Below are 22,188 nucleotides of genomic sequence, written 5' to 3'. Positions count from 1 at the left end.
TATATAATTTTTGAAACAATGACAGTTGTGGCTATTAAATGTAATGGTTCCAATGATTCTATTAATTACAGATCAGGCCTAAATACATTTATACATTTGTATAAATTATACAGATTAAACTTCAATACTATAGACCTTGTTGGTAATCTAAGCCAATCGTGTAAAAATTTCTCTACTAATAATTTTGAAAAAAATTATGAGTGTCATTATTCCACTCTGAAAAACATACACAATTTAATTATTAAATATTAATTTTTTTTTAATTTTAATTTTAATGCCAATAATTCATGATATGAATAAAGTTTTTTTTCTTTTTAAGTTGAAGGCAAGATCAATGTTAATAACTTAAGAGGGTAAGTTAATTAAAATCAGTGTTAAGATGTAATATAATTGATTACACAGGTCAACAAAATTAAGGAATTTGAAAGTTGTTTGTAATCTGATAACTGATTTCTATGTTATTTTGTGCATTGATTTAAAATATGGCCATAGTTTTCTTCTATCCTGTATGAATTTTTCACAATACTAAAAAAGAAAGTGCTAAAAAAGACTTATTGTATGAGTATATGTATTCCTCATAGAAAACCTTTATTTATAAAAAAAGTAATAAAGGATTTTTGTCCATTTTCTTAACTCTATGAAGACTTGTACTGGCCTTTTACTTTTTTCAACACTTCTCAGGCCACCTTTTCTGTTGTCAGCTTGCGGATCGTCTCTATGGATCCACCAACAGTAGTCTGCAATCATGTTCACATTCCATCTTCCCTGAAATCTGCATTCCATTTTCTTTATATCTTGGTGAAATCTTTCACCCTGTTCTTCACATACAGCACCAAGAATTTTGGAAAAGTAATCAATATGAGAATGAAGAAAATGGTACCTTCAAACTCATCAAACAACCCAAATCTTGGAATTTCATTTGCATGTTTTCCACTGTACACTTAAAATTTGGGTCCTTATTGTTCCCAAGAAATTTCTTTACGACTTCTTTAAATTGCTTTCCATGCTTCTTTTTCAATTTTCTCTATTTTGATTTGAAAGACTTCATCTTTAAAATGTTAATGAATACCTGGTCCATCCCAACCCCGTAGGGGAAGACACCCGCCTAGTGACGTTCCTCTCACCCCCCCCCCGCATTACTAGCCCTGATGGGCTTTAATGGGAGTAATACCTGGACTAGTGAAAACACCTTTTAGTTTGGAATCTGACAATTGTGAACTTATGCCAGATGTATTTAAAATACTCCACTTCTTTAGATAGAGCCTTTACAAATTGTTTCATCAATCCCAGTTTGATGTGAAGTGGAGGTAAAAGGACTTTTCATGAATCAACCAAACTTTTCCGTATGACATTTTTGTTCCCAGGTTCTAATAATACCTTACATGGCCATTCTTTTCTGGTTCATGTTCTTTCTTGTCCCAACTGTCCTATTCACATAAGAAGCAAGGATATTTGGGTTATCCTCCCTGCTACCCAAGAAGAATAGTTATTATTTTTAGGTACATAAGACAGAACTAATTCTAAATTGTAGTAGCATTCTTTCAGACACATGGAGTTTTCTGCCAGAACTCATTTATTATATTCAGCAATGAATTTAATTCCGACTCAAGTTGTCTAACCCAACTTATGGCAATAATATTATTTGTAACTTGGAGATTCAAAGTGAAAAGTTGAGTAAAGATTTTGTTGAGGTGACTTTACTTAAAACAGTTTTACAATGGTAACTGGCACCTGGGCGACTGACTGATCTCTTTTGACTATAAAGGAAAAAAACATGTTTCTCGGTATTAGATCCAATGTAAGTGATAAGAAAAAGAGCAGCAATTTGGATGCAATAAATGCTACCAGAACATATATTCATAAATTTAATGGAATCACTTGCAGGAAAAATAAAAAATGGTGCAGTTCTTTAAGGAATAAATGTGGTTTCTTGATTGATCATTATCTAAATAGACTAAAAGGATGTTTGGATAAAAATATATTTTTAAAACTTGGTAAATAAAATTAAGACTAGCCATATATGAAAACGTAATAACAAATCCCTGTTAAATAAAATAGCTTATTCTCTCTATCCTTAAATTCAATATCCACTGCTCTCTTGGAATTTAATTTAATAACTGGTAAAAGTGAAAATAATTTGAAATGTATAATAAAAAATTTGATGGAAAATAAAAGTTGACTGTAATTAATGATGCTTTTTTGAACTAGTATGCAGTGAAAAGGTGTGCGTATAGTCATGTGTTTGTCTGTATATGTATGTATATATATATATATATATATATATATATATATATATATATATACACACACCATGGCTGTTATTATCAGCCAACTACAGTTTCTTAGAATCTATTACAAAGATCTTATACTATTGATAAATTTTGCTGGTGTAATGATAAACCAGAAAAGAGAATGCTCTGGAACCATTCAGAAAACAACAATCTAAAACTAAATGTGTATTTCAATTTAAAAAAAAATCTCAATTAGTAGATTTGAATGAATTAGTATAAAATATATATGTACATATTTTATGTTAACACCTTTCTTGATGTAAAGTTGTTGGCACATGTGGCAGTTCATTTTCTAAAGAGTCGGGTTGATGAATCGGAATTTATTTTTTCTTGGTCACATATATATGTACACAAAACACACACACACACACACACCAAGAAAAGGATAAAGAATAATTTTTAAATTGATTATAATAGATCTTATTTTAAGGTAGAAGTTATAAAAACTTTACCTAAGTCTTGGCTAGCCTTTGATTTAAATGAAGCTTCTTTAGATACTGCTGTTGGAAATGCTTATGTTCTATTGTTTGTTCTAATTTAAGTTTTTTGTTGTTTTGTTCTACAATTTTTTTGTTGTTTGTTTTTTGTTTAATCTAACTACTTACATTTTTTTTTTGATTTATTAATTGAAAATTTACATTTTTATCTGTATTTGTCTTTACTCCTTATTTATATTTAAATAGGTGAACAAATTTTACTAATTCCTGTATGTCTAATTATGAGGATTGTTTAACAATTGAGATTTTTAAACAGTACATTTAACATAACATTTATGTTAATTGTTCTCTGCATTCATCTCTGTTAATTTATTTAAATAACCATTCATCAAAGTTCATTCTTTGGGACTAATATACAAGTATATATGATAATCTGTATTAAATAAATATTTATATTTTATGTAAATACCTTTCTTGAGGTAAAGTTGTTGGCACGTATGGCAGTTCATCTTCTAAAGAGTCAGGTTGATGAACCAGGGTCTTTTTTTCTTGGTCATCATCCTCATCTTCATGCCCTAATCTTTCTTCATTTTGTATCAAAACAGCATCTGAATCTTGTTCAGACTCTGATGAGTTTTTACGTTCATCCGAAGCTCCAGATAGTCTCTCTTTACTACCACCTGTTATGTTTGCTGTGTCTTCTGATGTTTTACCCATCATTTCAGGAGGTAGTAACTTTAGTACTTCCGGTAATAACTCTCCACTACCTGGTGAAGACTCCTTCAGTTGGCTTCGTTGACTGCTACTGGGTGATATTAAAGAAGATGTTGGAGTTGTTTTTTGTGATATCAGAGATGAAGTCGGAGTTGTTCGTGGTGATTTCGGTGACACAACTACAGATGCAGTTGGTGTTGTTTTTTCAGGCTGTTTTTTATCACACACTTTCTCAGTCTTTTCTTTTGGCTCTAAAAAAATAATCAGACAGAAATGTGGATTAATAATTTGTAGTATAAAATAGTTACTTTTTAGTATACATTTTAACAAAATAGTTAATTTTTAGTATAGACGTACTTTCATACTTCTGATACTTCTGATTTCATTATTTTCATACATACTTCTGATTTGATGTATATGTTTACATATGTAGTATATATGTAAACATAGGATATATGCATATATAGTATATAGGATATATGCATATATAGTTTTACTTATCTTAATTTACAATCTAAGAAGTAGAACAAACACGTATACACAATCACAGAAATAAATGTTAACATTTATATTTGTACATAATACATTGCTGTACAGCTACACTCTAGCCTACAAATAGTAGTTTTACTTTTCCATTAACATTTATTTGACTTTGTACATTTTTTCTATTCTATCCTAATCATATTTGTAACAAACTACATCTTTTTAATTAGTTATCACCAATCAGGTATGATATTTTTCATAAGCTATAATTGTCCATTCCCATAGAACAAACAGACCAAAGCAGTTGATGCCCTGTCATCTCAAAAAAAAAAAAATTATCAGCTTTACAGTTCTTCATTATAATAATCTTACAAAGGCAACTGATTTGATAACAGATACCTTAAGATTTGATTAATTTTAATTAATTAACATTCTTTCTTACTGTAATATGAAGTTTTAATATTACCAGTTCATTTTAGATACTATTTTTCTGAAATTTAGCAGCTTAGTATACTTTTTTCTTTACTATTAATTTATTTTTGTGTGCAGTAAACAAAAATATGCTTTGTCTTGATCTATATGTAACAGATCTAGTAGCAATATTCCACAGTATAATTATTCTTTGTGTTTTATATTTAGATACTGTCTTAATAACTGAAACTATGAAATATAAATTTATATTCTACCTGTTTGGAGATAAAGACATTGATAACTACATTTTTAGGGTCACTGAATTTTAAACCAGTGATTCTGCAAATTACTAATCATAGTAAAATTATTTCATTACCTATTATTTGAATACTCCAAACACTATACCAGGCAAAAAATTAAAATTGTGACAACTTTTCTTACATCATATAATGCTGTGCTGGTATCCTTTCATGTAACATTCTCAAAAAGGATACCGAGCCATAGAAATATATTGAATTCTTTTAGCTTAATTGTCTATAAATTTTAGAAAAATCATTATATAAATACAAAATATCTGTGAATAAGTGGGAATCTAGACTTCATAATCTGCACATGTTTGACATGTATAATTGTTTAGTAATAGTATATGTACAATCTGAATATATCATATGAATTTAACATAGAGCATTGGCAATACCAACCATTAAAATAAATATTATTTTAATACAGTTAAAATGATAATGTTTTAAAATTGATTTGAATTGTACAAAGATGTGGTTCCTGAATTAAATGTCTCCTATTACAATTTCAATTCATAACATTTTTAATACCTTCAGATAGATCATAAAAGAGTTTTTCATTAAATATTTATTATTAACATAATTCTCATTTCCTGAAAACCATTAGTATAAAATATAAGAATAAATGGAATATTTTAGAGCCCAAAATTCTTTAAAGAGTTATTAGTATTAATTATCTTAATTGGCAAATTCTTTATAATGCGTATTATGGGTTATAGGTTTGTATTATAAAAATATTATGAAGTTTCAAAATTAATGCATGTATTCAAATGAGAAATACTTTACCTCGGTGGGTGATAACATCAGCCGACACGATAATGGATTTCTCTAATGAGGATGAAGATTGCTGCTGCAATGAATTTGTCGTCACTGAAACATTATTTTTTGAAGCACTAGCGGTGGTCGAGTCAACAATCTGCTCATCACTTGTTTCTGTAGTTTGCGGTACCCTCACTCGCGGTTCTTCTTCTAAATGAGTATCGACCATGGTCTCAGTCTCTGGATCGTATATCATCAGTGGTTCTGCCACACTGTCTGGTGAATGAAGTGGTATAACTATAGAATCTGGTCCAGTATAATATACACCACCTCTGTCCTGGGAGTTCATATCGTATAAAAAATAGTGTTCATATTATTTTCATACATATTATTTTAGCAAAAGTAAGAAGTTTAATAAAGAAATTATAATTTTATAACATTAAAACATTAAAACATGCTTCATATTGATATAAAGAATGAGGATGATCTTAATTTATTTGCCATTTACTTTTTGTTAATCTTGAAAATTTTATTTTTGATTACTGAACATTTTTATGAAAACTTATCCAAAATATTTTTTAATGTTTGTTGTATGAGTAAAACAATTATATCCTCTTCATTGCTTCATAAGTAATATTTTTACACGTTGAATATGGGTTTATAGAGTATCAGTTTTCCAGACACAGACCATTTTTCAATTAATAGCTCATTATTCCTGATTGAGATTAATAATCTCAATCAGGAATAATTATTAAAAAAAATAAATAAAACAAATTATTATAATTTTTTAGATCAATTTTAATCATCAAAAAAGTAAGAAAAAGTAACCTATATTGGAGTAGGAATAAAATTGTACTTAAAAATTGTTTTAAAGTAATTAAAGAAAAAGAAAAAGTAACTTAAGAAAGGAAAAAGTACAGTAACCATGTTAATATACATTTCATTGAGAAAAACCAATGCTTATATGACAATACTACTTTCACAGAAGTTTTCTCACAGAAGTTAATGTATGTTGCCTGTTGTGGTGCAGGACATTAAGTCACATTTTTATTTACAGGTATTCCCCAGCAATGTAATAATAATTGTTTTTAATTACTAAATACTTTTTTTCTTAGTTATCAAAATAAACAAAGCAATTTTTTAATTTTTAAAAAGAACCATTCTAGCTATTACTAGGAGAACGGTCTACAATTAGAAAATTGTTGAAAAATGCCCAAATTTGGAGTGGGCAATAAAAGTGAAGTGTTAGTTATTAAGTTGTTAAAGTGACATAATTTTAGAATTTTTTTCCACTTTCGAGTGATCAGGAAATAAAATACAACCAACTTTTGATTACTGCTGTTTTTCATAACAAATTAATAAACCAACTTATTAATCGAGACAAATGACTAGATTTGTTTGTGGACTTTATTCATCTGGTGATACCTGTACTAAAATAATAATTGTTTAATCTAATAGAAAATACATGAATTATATTTTTACTTTGGTGGCAGATGAGAAATTTTTGTGCAATTTCATTTAAATTATTCATTTTATTTTTATAGATGCACAGTTTTTATATAAGTTTATTTACAAAATTTTGTTTTTATTGTAAATCTTGTATTTTATTTTTATGCGCAAAATATGGTCAAGGATAACAGAGTCACAATTACATGTTGAGTGAATTTGATTGTGAATTTATAATTTACAACCAACAGGGTAGAATATAATTACTGTAATAAGTCATTTTTTGTATTTGTAAAACCACCTTCACTACATGAACTTTTTTATCTTAAAAACCATCTCTATAACATATTAGTAAAGTAAAATTTAAGCTATTGTGAAATAGATTTGAATTCCAGTGTACCAATGTTCATTGATTGGTGATTGAATTCAGTTAATGGAACCATCTAAGTATTGTGTAATGAGTTGAGATGGGACAAGACTATCTGCTAAACTACTATTAGGCTTACACAGACTGTAAGTGAACCCAAAAGCACTGTCTGTGACAATATAATACTAAAATAAGAAATTTTAAAAATTGTTCACTATCTTCAAATAAGGAATGATTTACAAAGAAAAGAGGTTAATAAAATCTAAAATTCTTTAAAATAGCTTTATTTCATTTTCAAGTGTCCAAAGATTTAATTAAGGGATATATTTTTCTAGCTTTAAATCTAGGATTAGTTTTTTAAAAAATAATGAAGCCTGATAATAGGATTTTTCAAATGATGTTTGTATGAGTACACTGGAGTAAAATTAATATAGCACTATAAGAAATATGAGATACGCGATGGTAATCAGTTACCTGTTTGAAAGTGAATTCCACATTAGTTATTTTAGGATCAAGGCCACTATGTTGTTTCTCATATTCCCTGCTGCTTCTTCTTCTCCTTACAGTAGTGGTACAGGCAATATCATCTTTACTGTGATCCTTTTCCTTACCACTACCACCCTTTTTGAATAATGATGAAAACACAGATTTATTTCTTGAATCCTTCTTACCTTTTGAATCTGCTGAATCTACAAAAAAAACATATATTAGAATTTTTGCTGTCCTTGGCTAAAAAATATCCTGCAGAAGCCATTCATCCAGTAGAATATCCTCAGAGGGGAAAAACTAATTTAAAATTTAATTAATTAAATAGAAGTAAGCATATTACAAAATACCCATTTTTTATTTTAATAAAACAAAAATGTATAACTTTAACATTCCTTTCCAAATTTTTAAAGATTTTAATTTATAAGTGAATATTTGTTGATATCAGTTTTTATACTTCTATCAAATAATTTTGTTAAAATGAAATTCTTAAGATACCATTTAAATGCTTCCAATAATATACGTGCTTCTAATTAAATTACTGTTAAACCTGGCTAAAAATGAGCATATAAGCACCAGGAATCTAAGAACTAAAATTTTTCTTTTTTTTTACCAATAAAGTATAAATCTATTGCATTTGGAACCAATCCACTAGATTTGTTGTAAGGATATGATCAAGATATTATTTCTCCTACATTTGAATCAAGAAATAATATATCGTTATATTATTGATAAATACTATTCATATTGTGTTGTTTTTAAATTACTGACAGGATGCCCTGCTCTTGGTACTGCTGGAAGACTCAGAACTGCGCCTGAACAATGAACCTCTCCCGAGAGATGCAGCCGGTGATGGTGTTCTGGATTCTTCCCTCCCGACTGATCCTCCTCCTGTTCTGCAGGGCCTTCCCAAATCTAGTGTCCCAGCTGTAAAAATTAAAATACCAGCTGCTGAAATTGAAATAATCAAGATGTTAGGACAAACAATAATCTTGACAGCTGTCTTTCTAACTTATAATAATCAGACTGCTAGAAATTGTTATTTATTAATATAAAAATGTTTAGACACAAGAAATAATTTATAAATCATCTAATTCTCAAAAGCTTAAGAAAACAAAAATACCAACTAATCCAAACAGACAATTACAAACAGAAACTTATCCTGTATAGTAGTATTAAAAATTTACAAAAAAAAAAAAAATAGTAAAATGGATGTTTTTTGTTTACTTTAAATGAAGTTAAAAAAAAATCCGTAATAAATGCCTAATTACAAAATATGTGTAAAAATAACTATCCATTTTTGTCAAATTGGACATTAGAACTGCTTTTGTCACCAGAAAGAATTTTGGCATAAGAGAAAGGACTTTATAGTATTGGTAGTTTTAATAAACTATTGGTCTATTTAAAAAAATCATTGTACCAGTTTAAAATAAAATTAAAAAAATTATTTTTCAGAAACAATATTACACTGTCCATCAATATAAAAAAAATTAAAAACACAATTGTTCCTTTAAATAACAACTGTTAGTAATTAATTTATTATTATTATTTTTTTTTTAATTACAAAACACAGTTGCATTTTCTGAATCTTTGTTTAATGTGTTAAATTTGACTACTATGGAAAAAATATTACTGCCATTTGAATAGGGATTCATTGAAAGTATATATATATATATATATATATATATATATATATATTTTTTTTTTTCATTACTGGTTGTATATATTCTATATTTTATATTTTTCTTGTAATGTAAGCATAGAATATTTGTTAAAGTTAAATGTAACAAAAGATATTAAATAAAAAGTACTGAACATTATGAAGTGGCAGTTCGGTTTTTCAGTTGAAAAAAATCTTCAGAATAAGGCTCGCCTACATAATTCTGCTACCAAAAGATCTTAAATTCAATTCTTATGAAGGCATTACAAAAACATAATTAATTTACAAATGTAATTAAAATAACGAATGAATACAAAAACACTTTTGAAATGAAACTTGATTGAATACAACACAAACGATTGAAAAAATTAACCAGTCTCCTAAATAACTAAATATTCAATGATTAAATTAATTCAAATTTATAATTAATTACTTTTACATTGTTCACAACAGCATAGTTATTCATTTCTTTGCTAAACTAATCTTATTAAAAAGGTTGATCAGTATCATTTCTTATAACTATAAGCGCTCAGTAAGTTGAAATTGGTTAGCTGGCATCTCTCCCGCCACCACCCCATTTGGTCGCCCTAGAGCATAGACCAAATGTTCCGTGCCAAAAAACGGCTACTGTGCCTCAAAACAGATTTGCGACCTCGTTATTCCTAATGCTCCAAGTGAGCTCCTATCTTGCGTGAGCGGTTAAGCTGGGTGCCGTATAGCACCCGCTTACGTGTCCCTACCGCTCACTTGTCAAATTAAAACTAGATCGGGGAGGCGCACCCCTTGTTACAAATTAAAACTAAAAATGTTACAAGTTAAAAAGACGGCAATTTAAGCCGCCACGCCTCGGTCGCTGTCAGCCAGCTAGTGTCTGTCCACCATTTAAAGCGCTTGGAGCTTTTACTGGCTGGTGGTCAGCCATTATTTCGGATAAGGACTTCCCACAGCTCCGCTAAAGAAATCAATAAATCCCATTTAAATTTAAAATCTAACGATGAAGGTTGAACATCGCAACCTCATCGAGGAACCCCCACACGGTCCGACAATGCGGCTCTCGCCACATCGATTCGCCGTTTATGAGCGGCCAGTTTTCCCCCTGACCTCTAAGTTCCAGGGTGGCCCGGTCTCTGGCCCCCCCAAGAGCAAGGCAGTCGAACATAAGATGTTCGTTCGACTGGACCTCCCCGCAGACACACAACTCATCAGCCGCTAGGCGAAACCTAAACAGATATTGCATCAAATTCACATGGTTGGTGAGCACTTGGGCACCCGACGCCCTTAAAAATGAATTCGAGGCATACCATCCCCCCAGATCCTGTATAAATCTATACAGGGATCTTCCCTTATTCGTGGTGTGCCATTCATGCTGCCATGCATCCATCGCGAGGCTCCATAGCCTCTTCCGCAGGCGGGAAATGGGCAACTGAACGAAATTTGGACCCGGTGCATTGTGATAGTTGTTCCGCTCCGGTTCTAGCCCGGCTTGAAACCGCATCCCAAATACCTCGGTTTCCCGACCTCTTCTCAACTTCCACATGGCTGCTCGAACTTTCACCACTAAATCGATTGGGAGAGCCTTTCCCAATACGGTGGTAGCCTCGTAGGAGGTTGTTTTAAAAACACCAGTGCATACTATTAAGGCTCTGCGCTGGGCACTCCTTAAATTTTGAAGCAGTGCTCTATTTCTATCCAACCTATGCGCCCAGACTGGCGCCGCGTATGCGATCATACTCTCGAAGACACCTCGGTACACCAAGTACATTTGGCGACCCGACAGCCCGTAGTCTTTCCGAGCAATCCTTCTAAGTTTGTGCATCACAGAGACAGCGTCCGCCGCAACTTGCTTAATGTGGTTGCTAAAAAGCAACTTATCATCAAACAAAAACCTAGGTAATTATGAACCCTTACTCGGCTGATTACACAGCCTTTATATTTAATGTGGGGGTTTCGACTGGTTGATAATGTAGTTTGTCTGCACCCTTCAGAAGCATAAACTTCGTCTTGGGCTCAGAAATCTTTAAATTTTGCATGTCCATCCAGCCCTCGGCGGTTGACAAAGCCGCCTGTGCTCAGTGATTTCAGTAAGTTGAAAGCTATCATTTAGTACTTTTTACAAAAAAGGTAATACACTGATTTTGTTTTTAATAATGTATTTATAAAGAAGTTAAGTTCTCTAAACAAGAACTCTTGCATCTTTTTGTTTAATAAACAAGTTTTCATAATAAATCAGTATTAAAGAAAAAATAATTTACAAAAAAGTATGTTAGATTAATTTTTTATTTTATTTATTAGTTACCAATTTAATATTAACATTTTAATGCAAAATAAATGTTAAGAATCTATATTTAAAAATAAATAAATAAAAGTAGATTTAAAAATTGACAAAAAATTTATACTATATAATGACAATACTGACAATAGTGTAAATTAAATGTAATGTAAAAATAATGCGAGCACTTCTATTAAAAGAATGAATCATTTTTTTATAATGAAGGTAGGGCATGTCAAAAACTATATGACTTCAATGACAGAAAATGAATAATAATTTTAAAGTTTTAAACTTTTTTTAAAGACACATACCTAGTGGCAAGTGGTTATAAGAAATTGATAAAAATATGATCTTTTTTCTTTCTATTTCTTTTTTTATTTATTTATTAGTTTTTACACAAATATCTACAGTCTGTTCCGTCAGAACAGACTGGCAGAGGTGCTATCACTCCATTACGGAGATGGGCTCTTTGTTATTAATATTAAATTACTTCTCGTCACAATATCCAGTAATTAATTTTAAATTTAATTAATCCTTTTTTTATTTATTTATTTTTTCTTATTTAACATAATAAAATATCTACTTTCTGTTCCCTCTGAACAATGAATTTATGCAGTGAATTTTCATTGGAGGAGAAAAAGTCCAACACCAACTAATTCCTTTATATTCTATTTATTTTGGCTGACAGCCTGTTGCAGCTGCCAATTGATGATAATTTTTATTTTCCTAATAATGTGTACATTGCAATCTATTCAACTAGTGAACAGTAAGTAACCCCTCCATGGCCCAATGAGATAGGATGATATGTATGACATGTAAATGAGGTGTAGACTCAGGCCAATCATTTCTGAGATGTGTGGTTAATTGGACCCCAACCACCAAAGTACATCAGTATCCATTGTATAGAATTCAAATCCATAAAAAATAACTAACGTTTACTAGGATTTTAACCTCAGAACCTTCCATTTCAAAAAATGAGGTATTGATTTGCAATGATGAGTTAATCACTAGACCAGCCTGGTGGGCAATTGATGATATTATAAATTAATTTTTATATTATGTGAAAAAATTCTAGCCTGACCTTATGAATTTGAATTCAAAACCTTAAAAATTAAAAAATTTCTTTATCAGAAAATGCAGTTACTAGGTAAATTTTGTAATGTTCCAGAAGCAGTGAGAGTATGAAAATATGTGGGTATTTATGCGGATAAAAACATACATTTATTGATATACTGTGTACTGATATAATGACTGCATAGTTATAATTGACATCATTATAATCTAATATCTTTCTGACAGAGTTCTAAATAAATTTGTAAAATAAGTCAGTATTAACTTCTACTGAAACAATAGTTGTAGTCACTTACTCTAGCACTTTAAGTCCTGAAGTTAACTTTTACATAATTAAAAAAAACTTTCAACTGAGAAAATACTTCAGTTAAAGTTAGTTCAATAATAATTTATTAAAAAGTTTATCTTGAAAAATAATTAAGTAGAATAACACTAATAGAAAAATCAACTCTACATTAGCAAATACAGTAAAATAAAAATAAATAGTGATTTTGTTTTTTTAGTAATGATTGCAAGTATAGTTTAATACATTCATTCTCAAGCCTTAACAATTTATAATATTATATGAATCAAACTTACCAGGTTTATTGATTGCCAAATCTAACACAGAAGGTTTAACTGCACCTGTAGCCGATGCTGTAATAGAGTCTTGATCTCTTGCAGTTCGTTTGACAGAAGTATTATTATCATTCCAAGGTGTGAATTGTGTCATGTAGGATGAGTCCTCATTATTGCCCAGACTTAATCTTCTAGGAGGAGTATCTCCATGTAAAGGTATAATTTTAACTAAATCATTATCATCAGCTCTCGACCGATTCAATTTTGTATTTGAATATTCAGAATGAACATTTCTAGATTTATCGGCATGATCAGTTTTATTCCTAGAATGTTCGGATTCTTTTTTTCTACACTTATCCTGTTCCGCTCTTTTAAATCGCTCTATTTCAATTTTTTTTAAACGTTCTATTTCTTTTTTCTTACGTTGTATTTCTATTTTTCTAGCTACATCTTCTTCAGTCTGTTTTCTTGGTTTTACAGGATCAGGTCCTTTTAAAGGTATATATATACCATTTTCTGGCATGTAATGAGGAGCCGCTGCAGATAGTGGGCTCGCATCTTTTACCTCTTCGCCAGGATCTGTTGCATCATCTTCTAAACTGTCTTCAGAATGAAGAGGTATTATCCTTTGAAGTTCATTTTCCAGTACCGGTTTCGGTCTTCTTTTTGGTTTTGGCTTTACAACTGGAGCCTTTTCTTGAGAACTTCCTGACATATCAACTCTCTTTTGATGATGTTTTTGTGATTTATGCTCCTGTTTTTCTGATTGTTGTTGGACTACCTACAGAACGGAAATGTATAATTAACATTTTACATTTTTAATGAGAGATTGAAAAAGTGGATTAATAATTGAAAAAATTCTGATGTGGACAACACATGACTTCCTTGTATGCCTATTAAATTATATATACACATTTTTTTTAAAATGAAAAGTATGTAAAATTTTATTTCATTAACAACTCCTGATATTTTTCCATTATTATTTCTTTCTCTTTATTGTTATTATTGATTTATTATTTATCATACATTTTTTTTACAATCAAAGGTTAATAATTATTAATAAATCAAAATATTTAAATTAAAAAAAAGAGAAATAGATGAAGTCTGATTCGAATCTATGTGCCTTCCCAAATATCCAGATATTTCATTAATTAAAATTTTATTTGGCCATAACTCTGGAACCAATGAAAATAAGTACCAGTTATGATATATCTTTGAAAAGCTCTCAATGAAGGCTTATTACTGAAATTAAGAAAAAGTCCAAAATCCAGATTTTTGGGGATTTGCGCCTTTTGGACACTTTTGGTTCAGTCGATTACAATCAAAAGGGGACATGCACGACTAGATGTTACAACAGTCATAAATCCAAAATTTCAACATCCTACAGCTTATTGTTTTTGAGTTATGCAGAATACATATGTACATATATACATACATATTTATATACAGGTGATTCAAAGAAACGGGAAATTTTGAAAGTTGTGTTGGTAGCCGTGGGCGATTGGTACCACTTGATAAGTGGAGCTACCCTCTCTAACCTAACCTGCCACTTAGTTGCCATGGATCCTTGAAGTGGTGCATTTGCTATCAAAGCGTTTTACAAAAAACAATGACAGTGTGGAGGGAGCGCGTAGAGAATTTCGCCGTCATTTTAATCTGGACGGCACGACTGTGATTCCATCAGCACATGCAATTAAAACATGGATATCTAATTTTGAGGAAACTGGTTCGGCAATGAAAAATAACCTCCAGGCCGTGAGCGAAAAGTCCATACACCACAGCATGTTCAAGCTTTACAAGATGCTGCCACACGAAGTCCACAACGGTCAATCCGTCGTCTCTCAGCATCTTTACAATTGCATAGTTGAAGTGTTCGAAGAATGTTACTGAAGGACTTGCAATTCCATCCATACAAATTGCAGATCGTCCAGGAACTGAAACCGAAAGATGCAGTTGTGCGAGCACAATTCTGTAATGTAATGCTTCAGAAGATAAATGATAACGAAGAGTTTGTTCACGAACTGTGGATGTCGGACGAAGCGCATTTCCACCTCAGTGGATTTGTTAACAAGCAAAATTTCAGATACTGGGCACAAGAAAATCCTACGCAGCTACACCAGCGTCCGTTGCACAGCCAGAAAGTGACCGTGTGGTGTACTATGTCATCTTACGGTGTTATAGGCCCTTATTTTTTTGAGGATGACAACGGTCTTGCGATTACAGTGACGTCGGCTCGTTACGTAGCCGTGCATGAAACCTTTGTTGTGGAACAACAAAAGAGATTTCCACCAATTCTTAACATAGCCTGGTTTCAACAAGACGGAGCAACGTCACATACTGCGCGAATATCGATGGCGGCTGTACGCCGATTATTTGGACAACGTGTCATTTCACGAAATGGTGACATTAGATGGCCTCCCAGATCGCCTGATCTCTCAGCTTGCGATTACGTTTTGTGGGGTCACTTTAAAAGCAAAATGTTCCACAGTAGACCTGCTACAACGGAAGAACTGAAGGCAAAGATCCGAGAAGCAATTGCGGAAATTACAGTTGAGATGTTACGTCAAACCATGAACAATTTAACGAAGAGACTTCGTGAGTGTTTACGTAGAAGACGTCACTTGCAAGATGTCATCTTAAAAAAATAAACTAAAATGTATGTATCCTAAAATGGCAACATTTGTGTAATTACATGAAATAAAATTCATTTTCTAAAAAAAATGTTTCATTAACGTTATTTAATTTTTAATTAAAAAAATTTCCCGTTTCTTTGAATCACTCTGTACATACAGACGTCACTCTGAAACTAGTCAAAATGGATTCAGGGATGGTCAAAATGGATATTTCTGTTGAAATCTGAAAACCGAAATTTTTCGCAATTCATACAAGGACTTCATACAACCACTTTCTTTCTTCATACAAGGAAGTAAAAACGTGAAGTATTCTACAGAATATTTTTGGCATGTAATAAAAATGTTATTCAAATTGTGTGTAGTAACAAAACTATTTGAGAAGAAGAATTGGACAAATAAAACACTATAAGTATATTTGCTTTTATTTAATTCATACCCTACATCACACCATTATTTTTTATAACTCTTTACATATTGGTAAAACTAGTAGTAAGTCCTTCAAACAAAGATTTTTAGATTTTTGAGTAATGAGTTAATTCACAACAGAATAAGCTTTTGAAGCTTATACAAGGGAATATGAAAATGGAATTTTGTAGTGTATGAAAAATGCCTTATTTATGTGGGCTTCAACCCTAGGATCCCCTGATGAAAGGCCAAAACTGCACCACTCTACCACTCTATTGTGCCAATATCTATTGGCACAATAGATATTTTCTTGCCAATAACAAATATAGATTATAAATTAGAACTGTTAAAATAAATAGCAGTAATAAACTTGAATATTGAAAAAGGTATTATTTTATTTATTTATTCCACGGCAACAACAGGCTTTCCCCCAATTACAATTACTTTATGATAAATGAATTTTGTAGCGTATAAAAAATGCAGGGTCTTGAATCCAGAAACTTCTAAATGAAAGGCAGAGACACTACCAATTTGCTATAGAGGTATGTTATATTTACAAATAAAAACATTAATACATATTTATTAATGAATATGTATTTCTGAACATAATGAACTACTTAAATTTACACTGTTGCTTTAATGATTAGACTAATTAATTACTTGGTCATGACAATTGTCAGATTTTAATGATGGCAATGCATTATCTTTATAGTACTTTATAATTGATGATGAACATTGATAAATTTTATAGTATAAAGCTTGCTAATTTTAGCTGAAAATTTGTATACTGATTGTCTGATTCGCTATACTGTAATTTTTCTGATAATAGAAAATGGTGGTTACATTTTGGTTATTTTCTACTGCTCTCAACAAATCTAAAAACCCTTACACACATGATTTTCTTTAAAAGCAACTACAAGCCTTGATCTAGTTATTTTAATATCTATATATGAGTATTAATAAACAATGTCATTCGCCAGAAGAAATAAAATACTGATGTTCAGATTAGAAAACTGTATAATTTTTTATATTTTATGATTTCTTTAATCATTTTACATAAGCAGCACAGAATTAGTGCTGTTGCCATCTTTTGGATTACCTGCATCAAGTCAGGCCCCAACACTATATCTGCTTCCATTATCTTCTATTTTCAACACAGCTTTTGAATTCCTGACAGTCTACGTGTGTGGGTATAAATTTATTATTTGTTTAGTCTTCTACCCAATTATTATTATTATTATTTTTTACCTGGATTTTTTTATTATGAAACTATAGAGATAATAGTTCTTATCATGGTGGTAATAGAGATATACTTTATAATTACTCATAATACATACATTAACATTTGACAAATAGTATTTTTATTTTAAATTAAATAACTCATTACCTAGTTTTTGTAACTATTAACAAATTTTAAAATAATTACATTTTTTGGTATAAACACAAAAAATCTATTTAATGAAAAAAAATATTAAGTGAATAAAACAGTTCATAGACTTCATTTACAATTTCCCAGTTTTGATATTTTTATGTGATGAAATTTTGGTGAGGAGATATATCAGTATGACAGATTGCATCATTATAAAGATATGATTAAATAAATCCTTTGTACGTGTATATATATTTTCCCCATCTTGCTTAAAACTGTGTCAAAACAGATATCTAATGGCAGAGAAAATAATTGATGGCTAAATTTTATTTAAGTAAAGAAGTAACTTTCCCACCTTTTTGTTGGATAGTTTTAAGTTTTATCAGATTTAAAATATTTTTATTTATTTATTTTGTGTATTTTCTAAATTTATAGCTTCAATAAGATCTGTTTAATATTTTGAAAATAAATAGGGGGGAAATTGTTTCAACTGATAAACTTAATTTAAACTGAAGCATTACTTTATTTTATTTTTTATCTATTGAAAATCAGATGAAGTTAAAAAACCTATCTGTAAGTTTTTCTGTATTTACTAAAAAAAAAGTATAAAAAGAATATATAAGAAAAAAAGTTATATAATTGGTTATTTAAAGGCTTCAGAGCTCTCACTGGAATCATTACCACCACTCTTACAGTAATCATTGACTTTAACCATATTTCCATAAGGCTTCAGGAGGAAGAGGTGATATTGTCTTTCACTTTTAATAAGATGTAGGCGTGTGGCATCATCAGGGTGATATGATCCGCATTAAGGAATACCAGCTGAATCAGACATATGATATGAAAATAACGACTGTGTTAAGCCAAATAATAATGCAGTATAATATTACAGATGGAAATACAATCTCTTTTGACAAGTAAGGCATTTTTACTTTCAGTTGGGAAGAATGCTATCTTTTTAGTGGCAATGGATGTAACAAAATTACATAATAGTTTTAATGGTAATGAAAATAAACTTAATTTTAATTCTATTTATTTAAAAACTAAATAAAAATAATATTTTAAAATGTAATGCTGACTATCAGTGATACTGAAACTGATTATAATTTGCTTAAGATGATCGCAAAGACAAATGAAAATGTTTTAAAGTAAGTTTTGTTATAATGTTTGATTCAGATTGTTATTACAGAAAATTACGTTTTTTAATTAATCTCATTGTTGACTGTAATGGACAAAATTTAGTAAATAAAAGTAATAGTTTTTTCCTTATAAATAGCACAATAGTTGAAATACACTCAATTATTAGGTGGTTAAAACCAAATGATTTTGTAGAACCTAATAGATTACCTTCTTTATTAGTTACATCAGTATCAAATTACTGAATTTTATATAATTAATTTGAAAATATTTTTCTACAAAAACAAAAGATGTCTGTATTAAATTACAAAGTTTTTCTAATGAAATGATAATTAGCACACGTTAGTCCACTACTCAGATTTGGAAATAGAAATATGGATATTGTTACAGATATTCTTCTATTTGTAATTCAGTAGTTCAAGAAAGACAAAGTTGAAATAAGTATAAAAAATGATTTATCATATTTTTAACTATCTGATGGTTGGGAAAAGTAGAATACTAGGAAGGATGAGCACAATTACAGAAAGGGAAGAAACAAAGATGTAGTTTATCCACATTACTTTAACTCTACTAAGTGCAGAAGAAGAAATAAACAAATGCTCAATTCTCCTGAAGGATCCTTCAATCCTGGAGGATTGAACAACAATGATCTGAGCATAAATGTTAAGTTCCAGCAGTTATTAGATTACACTGATAGACAAAAAAAAAAATTATGTTTCTCAAAGTGTGATACTATTTCTTGAATTGCTTTTTTGCGTACATTACAGATCTGTAAATACAATATTTCTATCACCCATAGTTTTAAATAAATTATGCCAAAAAAAAAATTAAGGGAAAATGTAGTTAAAAATCTGTAAAATTTATAATTTTGTGTGGCCATACCTGTGTTAGAATGATTTTGCTGAAGCTTTTCTTTTATAAATAGCCTCAGGCACATCCCGAATTAATATCCAACAGTAATCAATCGGCTAGCATGTTAGGATTCCATTTCCCTTTATAGTGGCTTTCCATCACCGAAATGTCTTGGTGGAAACAACCAAGTTCGTCACTTACATCTCCAAGGTTGTCTGGGAAAATATCCAAATGTGAATGGAGGAAATGTATTTTCAAAGAATTACATTCCATAGCTCTGTATGAAATAAGAAGTTGATTAAAAATATTATGGTAATTGTTGGATATTTGTTTACCAAGAAAATTTTTGCAAACGTTTTTAAATGAAGCCCAATCTGCACTTTCTACATTGTTTAACATTGAATTAAATACATCATCTTTGACCAACTCTCTTATTTGAGCACCAACAAATATTCCTTCTTTAATTTTTCCTTCACTTACATTCGGAAATTTCTGCCTGAGTTACAAAATTTTTCATTAGTCCTAGCTTGATATGGTGAGGGGGTAAAAATATTTTTTTGGGTTCAACTAAGGGCTCATGAATAATATTTTTCCCATTTGGAGTTAAGTTGTCTCGTTTCTTCCACTCTTTGGTAAAATAATGTTTATCCCAAGCTCGGCTGACCCATTCACAAAGAAAACACATATACTTAGTATAGCCTAACTGCATGCCTAACAAAATAGCTATAACTTTCAAATCAACACATATGTTCCAGCTATGTTTTTTATAATTTATTTTTTCAAGAACATCTTTAATCACATCGTATGTCTCTTTCAAATTAATACCATATGCAATTGGTACCGAAGGATATTTGTTACTGCTGCGTTGTAGAACCACTTTTAAACTATACTTGGACAAATCTATGAAAAGACACCAGCCCTCAGGTTTATGAACTTGTCCTAAGTGCAATATAATCTCATCAATATTTGTGGAATAAACCAAATTATTTTCATCAATAAAATACTGAGAAAGTTCTTTTTGTTGGCTTTGAAAGCCCAAAACGTTTGTATTTTTTTGAAGTAAATTCCAACCTTGCAGTCTTGATCCTAATAATTCAGCTTGATTTTTGATAAATTTATATCCCTAACCAAGTCATTCAATTCACCTTGTGATATAATTTGTGGCTTATTGGAAGATAATTCAAAATCAAGATCATTGTTGTCTTCTTCAGTACTGCCTGATTCTTCATCGCTGCTTTTGAAACATACATTCACAGGTGGCTCAGGAACTAGAATAATTTCACTGTGAGGTATAGGCCTGATTGCAGATTGCAATGAAGGATATTTTACAGTATGTTTAGATTTTTAAGAAATTTCAGACACACTTATAAAACAAAAGTAACAATTGGTTACATGATCCTTTGGTTCACGCCAGACCATAGGTACACCAAATGGCAAAGCCTTCCATGTACCTTTCAGCCATCCTCTTAAATATTCGGAACAATTAGTGCATACTGTAAGAGGAGCAGATGTCTTATCCTGATCATCAATTTTACACTGAAAGTACAAGTGATATGCTTTTTTAATTAAAGGTGTAGTGTTTTTTCCATTTGATTTTATTGTAAACTCACCACATACATTACAAGAGGCATCCACATCATTTACACAATTTCAAGGCATTATGACACTGCACTGTTAAAAAACTTATGACAGCAATAAGACTGAACAAAATTAATTCATTCCTAAATCCAGTGCTTAATAAAAACAACACAGCTGTGTTTTCAGTTACATGTTTTGACCTGCACAGACATGATTAATCTTGTCCATGAAGACACTTACTCTTCAGTAAGATATGATATCATAATATGTGACTATGATGTTATATAATTCTTTGTCTAGTATTGTTTATTTATAACTTACAAATTATGTTAACAAAGTTAAACAATAAAAAAATACAATATAGGAGCTTAAAATTCTAACTATACGTTGAAAAATGAAAAATATCCTTTAATTAAAATGAAAAAATTTTACAAAAATGGTGGGTGATAGAAAGATTCTGAGTTCGTATTTGTTTTCAGCATCAAAAAACAGATTAAAATCATTTATCGCATGTAGGAAACAAAAATTATGTTTATCAGTGTTATCAGTGCTGGATGGAAAAAGGGTGGTGCAATTGATATCAGACACTACATAATCATAAATGTTTCACTTAATGAGATTATTCTTGATATAATAAGTATAGAATACCACATGAACTATAATTTTATCTACTTGTAGTCTGCTCTATAGACAATGGAGTAGAAAAGTTTCATTTACTGTTTACGCCAATGTATAAAGCAGTTATAAGTTAATTCAACTGGTTTGTTATTTGTCTTATTTTCATCTAAAATTTAACAGTATTTCGATGTAATGAATATTTTAATTATAAATAAGAAATTTTTTCATGCACTGAAATTTATGCTTTCCATTCAACGTACATATGTACATATGTGCTCAGTTGATTTTTATTTATGACTTTTGTATTGATTATTTATTAAGATTTAACTCTATTATTTCATGTGT

General features: G+C 30.3%; 1 protein-coding gene across 1 annotated transcript in view; it reads right to left on the bottom strand.

Moving 5' to 3' along the window:
- LOC142331681 (uncharacterized) overlaps window positions 1-22,188 on the bottom strand; it is a 46,241-nt gene that overhangs the window by 7,349 nt on the left and 16,704 nt on the right. The window contains exons 5-9 of the mRNA XM_075377711.1: window positions 13,273-14,032; window positions 8,465-8,620; window positions 7,682-7,896; window positions 5,422-5,731; window positions 3,198-3,693 (exon numbers count right to left, since the gene is read on the bottom strand). Of these exons, the coding sequence (XP_075233826.1) occupies window positions 3,198-3,693; window positions 5,422-5,731; window positions 7,682-7,896; window positions 8,465-8,620; window positions 13,273-14,032 (1,937 nt within the window). The remainder of the gene's footprint in view (window positions 1-3,197; window positions 3,694-5,421; window positions 5,732-7,681; window positions 7,897-8,464; window positions 8,621-13,272; window positions 14,033-22,188) is intronic.

Source organism: Lycorma delicatula, chromosome 10 (genome assembly GCF_047948215.1).
Source record: "Lycorma delicatula isolate Av1 chromosome 10, ASM4794821v1, whole genome shotgun sequence".
Classification (NCBI taxonomy): Eukaryota; Metazoa; Arthropoda; class Insecta; order Hemiptera; family Fulgoridae; genus Lycorma; species Lycorma delicatula.
Note: the sequence above shows the minus strand (reverse complement) of the source record. Positions and strands in the feature narration are given on the sequence as shown.